Source organism: Falco peregrinus, chromosome 2, assembly GCF_023634155.1.
Source record: "Falco peregrinus isolate bFalPer1 chromosome 2, bFalPer1.pri, whole genome shotgun sequence".
NCBI classification, from domain to species: Eukaryota; Metazoa; Chordata; class Aves; order Falconiformes; family Falconidae; genus Falco; species Falco peregrinus.
Genome location: NC_073722.1, coordinates 52,281,242 through 52,291,328, shown reverse-complemented (window position 1 = coordinate 52,291,328; position 10,087 = coordinate 52,281,242). Strand labels below are relative to the sequence as shown.

The following is a 10,087-nucleotide window of genomic DNA, read 5'->3' as shown; positions in this document are numbered from 1 at the left end:
AAAAGACATCTTAATTTAAAAGCTGGACAAAAGTGTGTGAAGCATCTGGGCAAGTCAGTCACCTTTTTGTTCATGGAGAGGTTGAATGGGACAAGGTGCAGTGGACATGTCAAAAGTTTGTTAGGTGGTTTTTTTTGGTAGAAACTACAAAAATGAAGGGAAAAGATCAGGGATTGTTTCTCAAGATCCATAGTAGAACAAGTATGGTCAGCTCTGATTTTATTTTTCTCCAGTAGAACTGCTTTATCAACAACCTTTCCTACCCATACAGCAAAAATAACCATTACTGCTGAATTTTCCAGGTTTGATATGAAATGTGCATTACACAGTATATCTGTAAAAGGCTTTATTAAGTCATTATGGTATGTGGAATGCATAAAAAGCAATAAATTATGTGCCAAATTTTTCTTTGCATTTAAAAATTTCAGGCTTTTGTTAAGAAGTTCAAAATATACCATGTTTGCATTTTCTAATAGGGATATGCTTTATTGCATGTAATTAATTCATATGTAACTTTGACATTTTCACTCTTTGCAGAGTAAAGATTAAGGAGGAGGATGCTTGTTGCATATAATGTATAGAAATATACATTTCAGAAGAGAGATAGTAAAAGACACATTTCATATCAACGTATTTACAGAGGACATTCACATTCTACAAGATGGAAAGATCTGTTCCCCGAGACTGTCCTACATAGAAACTATTAATGATACACGTCCTTCCCTTAAATTCAGGACAATAAAAACTTTAATGCACAAGTAAATACTGATGAGAAACAACTTATTTCTCTCTCTCGTAACAATAAACATTAAAAAATACTAAGCTTTATCATCTAGGAGAAACAGATTGCTTATGCTTCTTGAAGTCAAAAGCATTTTTTTTTGTCTGCTTTAAGAGGAGGCAGTTAATTGATTCATGTTTACAGCTGGTTTTGAGACTTTTCATTTTAGTTATCAAACCGCTCCCAATTTTAGTACTTGGAAGAGTTTGGCTTCAATATTGTCTATCCTTTGGCTTTGTTCCAACATCCCAGAACACCCGTTTCACTGCACAATCTGTATTGTTATTCTCTCTTTTCATCTAGAAGTAAAGCTCTTTAGTTGACTTTTTATCATTAGTACTATATTAAATCAATGTGATCTCTGACTCAAGTAGTTTGAAAGGATTTGAAGTAGAGGTCATACATGTGCGAAGTGTTGGCTCTGTACTGAAGTGGTATGGGTAAATAAAAGCCTGAGGCAGCGTAGATGCTTTTGCACAGTAACAGTTTTCTCTTGATCTGGTCTGCACACTGGGAGCTGGACTTCAGACATCACAGATGTGTGGGTGACTGATGCAACCATTGGTTTTGTTCTTCTGTTGGCTGTCGTCCAGCTTGTAGCTTTCTTACCAGCTCTTTCAAAGGTTTCTGTGTTCTTTGCAGGATTAAGTGTGGTTTTATGTTCGATAAAGGGATTTAAAACAAATGCTATCAGCTCCCTCTGCACCAATGGATATATACGCCTGCTTATTTATTGGAAAATATGCCCATCGTAGCAGTATGAAAAAAACCCATAAAGTATACAGATATACCATATATCCTACTCCACTGGAAAAAAAAAAGCTCAAAAGTTACAAACAAAGCATGTAGGCAGTGTTATATTTGTAATTAATTATCGTACCAGTCCAGGAAAAGCAAGGAAAATGAACACATCACAAGGAAGAAGAGGATCCATACTCTAAATCCAGCGTTGTTTTTGATGGCCTGTGAGGAGAAGGTTACCTCCGTTACCATCACCAGTAAATATAGAGTAGAATTTCAACAATGTCAACACAGGATGACTTTTAGTGGCTTCACACTTCCCTCTGACAACAGAAAGAACAAAACTTGCCCCCAGTTTTAAGTGAATAAAAGTCAGGTTGGCTATACCTTTTCAGATTTATCACACTAAAATTTATCTCAGAATCTTAAAAACTGGTCATATAAAAAATAAACCAAAAAAGCCCCCCCTAAAATCCCACACAGTGGAACTCAAAAACATTAAGAACTACACCAAAACGTGGATGCCTAAAGGTCAATTTTAAGTTCCAAAACTTAAATTCTGTGATTAGAAATAAACATTCTAATAAACATATTCTGACTAAAAAAATAGCCCCAAAACCTGACAACTCTTTCTGGAAGTTGATTTAGCACTATCAGTCATGTATTTCAGTCTTGGAGCAAGGATAGCAAGTATTTTTCTGGGATTCTCCTTCCCAAAACTGAGACTGGCATATAACAGAGGATTTCTTTTTCCCCCTCATTTTTCAGATTTACACATGGAATAATTTTTTTAATGTGATACAAACAATGTGAGTATTGAGGTTTTGTATTTTTCACCTTTCTCTACTGTTTCTCAGCGTGGTTTCAGGTGTGACACCTACAAATGTGAAAAATTAAGCAAAAAAAAAACCCCTTCATCCCATGTTTGTTGCACTTTTTACGAGAGCTGAGCAGCAGGTAACTAAGTTACATATTCTATGTGCTTTCAGGAGGGAGAAAAGAAAAAAAAGAAAAAAAGAACTGAAGCGATTCGCTCACTAGCCTAATTTAGGAACTGTTTTTACTGAAATCTCAGTTCCTGAAAGGAAACATCATTTCATTCTAATTAGTGAAACAATGGGGTAGATTTGTTTACTAGCAGCATGGGTACTGTGCTGAATGCAACTCAAAGAGACTCTTCTGGTAACACTCAGCATTTAACTCCAGTTTCAGCAATTTCAGCGCACTTTTATTCATAGTCTGCAATTTCCGCACCTCCCTTTTTTAATAAGAAAACTTTACATATGCTTAAATTCATGCCAGGTGACTTTCATATTTAAAAAATAGGCGAGGCCAAGATTTCTGCAGACCTGTATAGCTACTGAAATCATGGTTAGCGAGACAAGCAATGCTAATACTGGGAGCCTCAGCTAATTAGGACAATTTTTCCAAAATCATGCCCTGACACCCCAACACGCGCTGCACTTGTGCCATGGGTGAGCTTGCACATGCTGGTTAAAGCAACACTTGGGCAAACCTGACAGTTAAGAGAAACAAGCAACACAACTTTACCTCTCTTATGTCTTCATTGCCTTCTTTGATGTTCTCTGTTGCGCCCACGACTAATTGATGGATATTGTCAATATCAGTTTCCTGTTAAAAAAAAACAACCCAGCATTGAGAAACCAATAAATGTTAAGAAGAAAAGGACATGGGAAACAAGCAGAACTCAAAATCTGGTATTGTTAACATCTATGTTTCAATGATGCAAAGGTATAGAGACAACTAAGTTGTAATTTCTTTGCCTGTGGTTTTATGAGCCTGAATGGAAGCTATCAAGATCAATAGGAAGTCTCCCATTTATCTAGAATCAAATCTAACCTGGCTGATGCTTGCCAGCTCTTTCTGGAAGAGGTGCCACCATTTCCAGAAAAGGTGCTGTTAACTAACACATTTAACAGGACACAAGTTCCGAGGCAGAGTGATCATTCTAACACATACGTTGCATTTTTCATTCCCAGTATGCACTAGGAAGTAACAACAGTATCTTGATTTTGCATTTGAAAAAAACAAAAACAGTTTCCTTCACATTTGCATCAAAGATTCATTATGTTTACATCTTGCATGCAACCAAGACCAAAATCCCCCCAAGAAAATCTTCAAGCTGTATTTGCTGCTGTAGCATTAAATTATACTAACCTGTTGCAGGACTTTTTCAGTGAATATCTCTTGCAGTCTGGAGATTTCCACTACCTTTCCTTCAATTTGTCTGGGCAAAGAACAGAAACACTCCATTAGAAACCACTGCAAACATTTCTTGCTTCTGCAGGTTCAGGTTCCCAACGCGGTAAGCAGGCTATTCAGAAGGCTGCTATTTTGTTAGCTGCTGTTGGGCAGCAGTAGCCAGTGCCCAGTGCTCAGACAGTCCATGGCTGGGAGATGACCAGCCCACAGGGAAGCTCTGGGAAAGGCACCACCCGGAAATTCTCAGCTAGCTGCCTCCACTGTGAGCGGACCGCCTGTCTGTCTGCCGCCTTCTAATGTAACAAAACCCACGGTGGACCCTAAGTAGTTAATTGTGACATACCCTTTTTACAGGCTAATAGGAAGTGTGGAATTCGCCTTGCCTAGTACTAACCCAAAAGTAAATTTCCAGCTTGAGTTAGCCGTTCAGGTTTTCCGCGCAGCAAGCGGCGAGCAAACAACCCCGACGCTGCCATGAAGACAGGTCTGTGCACGGGGGCTGGGGGCTGCACCTCCCTGCCCTGGCTGCTTGTCTGTATATGCAGCAGGCAGTGTGATAGGAATGGAAAACTTAACTTTGTAAAACTTAGGTTAAGTGAGACAGAACGTAACCTTCCAAACGTAACCAGTCCTGTGTTGGACAGTTTGTGCGTCACTCAGAACCATCTTTACACTGTGGGACAGCACAGTTAATGTAACACAGTGCATTTCATGGACGCTCCTGTTTTGTCCCTCCTACGACACCTCTGGAGTTCGCGCAGCTGCGTGTCATGGTGGGTGTTGTCCAGGTTACAGGACCAGCACGTGCAGCGGTCTGTTAATTCACAGAAAACTGTACCTGACTTCGTCAAAGAGATTATTCATTTCCCCAACAAGTCTCTGGTTCTCCTGTTCAAACTGGAAGAAGGGAAGAAGGAAGTCACACACGTGAGTTCACATGCTTGGATGCTGGGAACTTTCTTCAGCCCCCACCCTGATCAATCAGTTTCCACCTTTCCTGGCAATCCATTGACAGTACATAACTAAAAAGATCTTTAAGAATTACTAACAGCAGCCTAAATGAACAATATCGATTTGCTTATTTGTAACCAGTCACTGTAACAGTCGTCTTTCTCCTCCAATTAACAAAACTAACCCCCAAATAACTTGAAGATTTTGCTCACGTTACTTCACAGTAACAAAAAAATACAGTTGATGAAATCTGTCCTTTTTTATTATTTTAGAACTTTGAGTGCGGAAAGCTTTCATGCTTGTGAAAGCATGATTCTCTTCATGACGTCTTTGCACTTTCCTTCACATTATTCATGTACTGCCCATGGCATGAAGAGCTTTTAGATTTCGCAACGGATCTAGTACTTTATACTTTACAAATCCATTGGCTTTAGTTATTCCAGTAGACCTCTTCCATTTAAAACTCGTGAGTAATCAAGGAAACATTTAAATAAACTTCTAGCACTACATTTTTCAAATACAAGCATAAGTAGAATTCTTTATACAGGAAAATATGCTTTGCCTGTTCAGAGGTACTTGTCAGGTCATTTGGGATTCATTACAGAACAATTGATCAGGCAGCAAGTACAATGACATGATTTGCTGAAACAAAACCTGCACAGCCACAACACAGCTGAGAAGGGTGTCCCATGTCACAGTGGAGCCTGTTGGAAACCGCATTGTAAGGACTCTGTTTTAGAAATAACCCTTTAGGACATACTGAGCTGGGATTTTGTAAGTGCCTGAATGAGCCTGACCCTGCAGCCTGGCAGCTCCAGTGGGTTCCAAGCCCGAGGGGGGCTGCAGTGTGCCACTGCCTGCCCCACAGCCAGCCGGCTCCAGGCAGTACGCGCTCGGGGAGCTCTGTGGGCTGTTCCAGCTGAAAGGCCCCTGCCTCGGCGACACCAGGGCACCTCCTATCAGAAGGGTCAGAAGTCCTGTTTCGGAGGAGGGAGGGAGCAAGCTTATTCAAGGCATTCTGCCAATTAATTCTACACAGCCAAAGCCTCGTTAACAGCTGGACCTTTGCGGTATGAACACAACTGACTAGGTCTTTGCGCTTTTCTCAAAGCTGGGAAGGACCTGGTCTACGCAGTTATACAGAAACAGCACACAGGAGATATATTTCTACTGAAAACCTTACCTGCTACATGCCTCTGACAAAGCCAGGTGATGCATGCAGCAGCGCGAAACACCAGAGAACAGGGCTCAGAATGCAAAGAATTTGACACGAGCTGTGCAAGACAGCAAGCCCTGTTCTAGTTCAGTTCACCTCCTTATTTTGAACTAGCCTACATAACTCCACGGGATTTTGGCATAATTCAATCACATTATAATTCCATGAGCAGTAACAGTGCAGCAGTCCTCTCTGCCACCTTGCAAGGTCTCATTATCCTTCTTAAGACAGAGCAGTGTGTTGTCCAACTTGGTTTTGCTCGCTGCCTGAGCAAATGGCCAATGCTTAAGCTGGCAGGAAAGGGAGGTGTTGCCCAGAGAAGACAGTAAGCATTTGAAAACCGTGCAAAAAGCAAAGTAAGGAAGGAGAGAGAAAAGGTCTGAATCACAGAGAATTACCGTAAGAGTGAGGGCCCTGTTACATCAGTGAAGGCAAATGGGCATCCTGCTTTTAAGGGCAGGGCTACTGAAACAGCTGAAAACGAAGCACTTCGTATTTCAACACAGTTTGTCATTAAGATGCAACATGAAAATTACGACGTACAGTTCATCTGACCCATAGCTTCTTTCACAGTCACGTCTGTAGGAGTACATACATTTAACATCACTGCGCTGCCACGTTTGGTGATGATCTTTGGCTCACCACTGTGACCCCAACCCAGCCCCAATCATGCCACCAGCATCTCCATTCCAGGTCTTTTAAGATTTTCCTTATACAGATTGTGTAACTCCTTGTGCCCATTGCTTCAGAAGCAGATATACCCTTTGAAATGATCCGTGATGTTCCAGCTGGAACTTCTGCCCTATCAAGTACGTTCATAATACGAACGCAGAGAAGAAATAGAAGTGTTTATACTACTTAGGATGCAGTGAAAAAGACTTAGTGCAGCCACTGAGGAATCTGTCCTGCTCCTCTCTCTCCCCTCAACATAATACAGTCCTAAGCAAATGCTGCTGCCCATCTCATTTCATGGTAGGACATTTTAGCTCACTAACCACCTTTTCCTCCTGAGTTTTCTGGTAGATTAGTAAACTGAATCCCACCACAGGACCAGATGATAGGGTTAGCTTAAGGGAGAGTAGAGAGCAGGAGCTGAGCAAGACTTTTGCACTGCCACAGAGCAACACAGAAAAGCAAGAAAATGAGAAAAGGCAAGCCATCTTTCATACCCTTCACCTTCAGTCCCTCCTCCTCACTCCCCACACTATTGCCGCTGCCCCCCACGCTTCGTGCTGTAACATTTTTCATCTTGCTTCAGGCCCATCAGGGCCTCAGAGAAACAGTACCTGACTGCCAACAGCAAATGAATTGTCAGGCTGCATGACTTAGGGGGAAATGGTTACTGGGTTAAAAATCAGGAATCTGTAGGTTTGATCTGGCAGAAGTGAGTGTGAAATGACAGGCATGTTTAAAGAAGGGTAACCGTGAATCTCACAGAAAAAGGTTTACTCTTATGACATAGGCAATTTATGTCATGAAGAATAATGAAAAATGATTTTTTATTTCTTTTAAAATACAAATTTCTTTTTGTAGCAGAGGTTCACTGTCTACCTGATTGGCAAGAACAGCTTTCTCTCCTTGGTTAAAGGACTCCACAGAGTCACAGAAGAGGAGGAAGGCTGTTGGGCACTGTCACATCCACTGTGGGGTAGAGGCCTTGAGGAAAGAGCCTAGCTCCATGAGTCGAGAGGCAACAGAGAGGAACACTCTGCACAGCTCCCTGAAGTCCCAGTGATTTCCACCCTAAAGGTCCAATGGTTTTGTTGAATAAACAAGTATCAGTGTTGCAATACATTTAAGTGTCATTGTCACTGCTGCCTGCAGTGTCCCCTATAGAAGAAAGCATTTGTTAAAATACAATTGACTAATATAGTGATACTTACTTAACAGCAGTGGATGGTTAAAGTTATTTTATCGCTGCAATCCTTTATGTTCACACCACCCTATGTCTCCGATTTTAGTGGAGTCACCTCAGAACAAAGCCAGGGTGCAAAGCAATGAAAGAGCCACAGGATTTAGCACTGAGCCAACTGGTTGGTCCTTAAGTGACTAAATGGGGCCACCAAGCTGTAATTGTTTTTCTCACTTCCGTAAGGATAAGTATTTCGGCACAAATATTCAACATTAAAAAAAATCCCTATTTTGCTGCCTTAGTAAAACTGTGAAGATAACTAATTTAGAAGGCAAATTTTCAATAAAGAAACAGTGAATGATTTTAATCCCTTACAAATAGCACAAATCCACTTGAGAAAGTATTCTTTAAAAATTCCCTTTGATATTTAAAACCCTCCACTGGCACAGACTGCCTTTTAAACTGCTCAATGATCTTTGCAATTTGAAATCATGGCTGATGGACCGCTTGGCGCAGACAGCAGTAAGATATGCTAAAACAGTCAATTGAACGAAAGGTTAGAGCACAGAACACATCATATACCAGTGTGTCACAAAGGGATTTACATGATGGGAATATAAACCAAACCAGCAATCAGTACAGCTCAGTGATTTATAGCTTACTAAAGTAGCCTCTTTTATGACAGTGAAATATTCTGTTACCAAAGTATTGCATTAAGTGACAAACTGCTCAAGATATGGCTAAAAACCTAATGCGTAAAAGAAATAATCACAGTTCTTTTTTGTTATCCCATGGGTTAAGTCATTATATGTACTGTACCTGAACTTAAGACAAAACCCAACAATAAAATCAGGGAAAATTAGCTATTTTCACAACTCAAACAGAAAAGCCAGATTTTTTTCCCACTCAATGCAACCACAAGGCATGTGCTCACAATAAAAACCATTAATATACCTGTACTCAGGGTTATAAACTGAAATTTACTGTGCAAATCATGCAATAGCCTGCAAACATTCTGAACAACGTAAAGCTCTCTCCTGTGGGTAAAATACTGATAGAAATTCCTGCTGTAGGGATATGATGGGGATTTAATTCCTTATTTTACCCACAGGAAGGATCGTGGAACCACGACTGAAAACTGTTAAGTGTGATTTGACACAACACATTCCAATTTAAAACCAACACAGCAGTTTCTACACTGTAATTGGCCCTCTTCTGAAAACTGCTGGATTTCCCAGTATTTTAAATGCGGTCGGTCCATGCTTCACAAATCAAATGTTCAGAAAGTAGAAATTCACTGCTCTGTAACAGCAAACATAATGCAGAGAAGAAATAATTAACTGTCCTTTAGTGAATAAATTAACTAAAGTGGTGAGGGTTTGTTATGCATTTGTAAAGACCCTTTGATTCCTGCGTTAAAAGTACAATGAAGTCATGAAATATAAAGTTAGTATGAAGGATTTATGTGAGCAATGAAAAAAGCAATGAACATTCATATACTCAAATTGTTCCCCAGTTACACCTGTATTTACACCCTGGACCCAAATTTACCTGCAAATTAGAATAACAGATCCAGTGACTTTAAAGTAGGTTAAGAGTGAAATTCTGCAGTATCCAGCTTTTACCAATAAAGGCCAACTCTTTTCGTCAAAAATGCACTGAAAGAGCAATTTCGCAGTGGAATAGTCACCACATACATCACTAGCCTTTAGTAATTAGCTAATTACAGTGTTCATAAAACAAACACACACCATACCCCCAAAAAATCACGTTAGGTCCACAGACCAGAGCAATGGCTTGCTCAGCCTTGAGCATCAACATATCAGTGGTAACGTTTACATTTGAAACCCTGCTGTGCACATTTACATATTATATAAACATACAACACACTGTTTACAGTTTGACAACTCCAATAACATGCAATCCAATCCAACAGTAAAAAAATTACCTGGCAAGAAATGACCCTCACTGGGGGGCATTAACTGTAACTAGAAACAATCGGCTCGCTTTCTACTTGACAACTGGCGGAGAAAAGAAAAAGATGCCTGTATTAACACTGCCATACATGCTGACTCACTTCTCCTCTAAATCATAATAAATGTAAACTCCTACCATGGCATAATGTGGAAGTAACTGATGCTTGTTAATTTTTAGGAGAGGTAGAAAGCAAGCCTGTATTTCTTCACAACAGTGCCAGAGGCATAGACTCATAGTGTGAGAAGAAGCTGAGATACAGACAGCCCTGACTACTGGGGTTTGTATTGTCAGCCTGCAGCGAGGTGCAACAGGAGGGAGCAGCAATGGGGGAGATCAGAACCACAGC

At 40.4% G+C, this 10,087-nt stretch overlaps 1 protein-coding gene across 1 annotated transcript in view; it reads right to left on the bottom strand.

Moving 5' to 3' along the window:
* Positions 1-202: 202 nt before the first annotated feature.
* STX18 (syntaxin 18) overlaps positions 203-10,087 on the bottom strand; it is a 70,756-nt gene continuing 60,871 nt past the window's right edge. Inside the window, exons 8-11 of the mRNA XM_055795297.1 lie at positions 4,584-4,642; positions 3,701-3,770; positions 3,074-3,154; positions 203-1,744 (exon numbers count right to left, since the gene is read on the bottom strand). Coding sequence (XP_055651272.1) covers positions 1,649-1,744; positions 3,074-3,154; positions 3,701-3,770; positions 4,584-4,642 — 306 coding nt within the window. The 3' untranslated portion in view covers positions 203-1,648. The remainder of the gene's footprint in view (positions 1,745-3,073; positions 3,155-3,700; positions 3,771-4,583; positions 4,643-10,087) is intronic.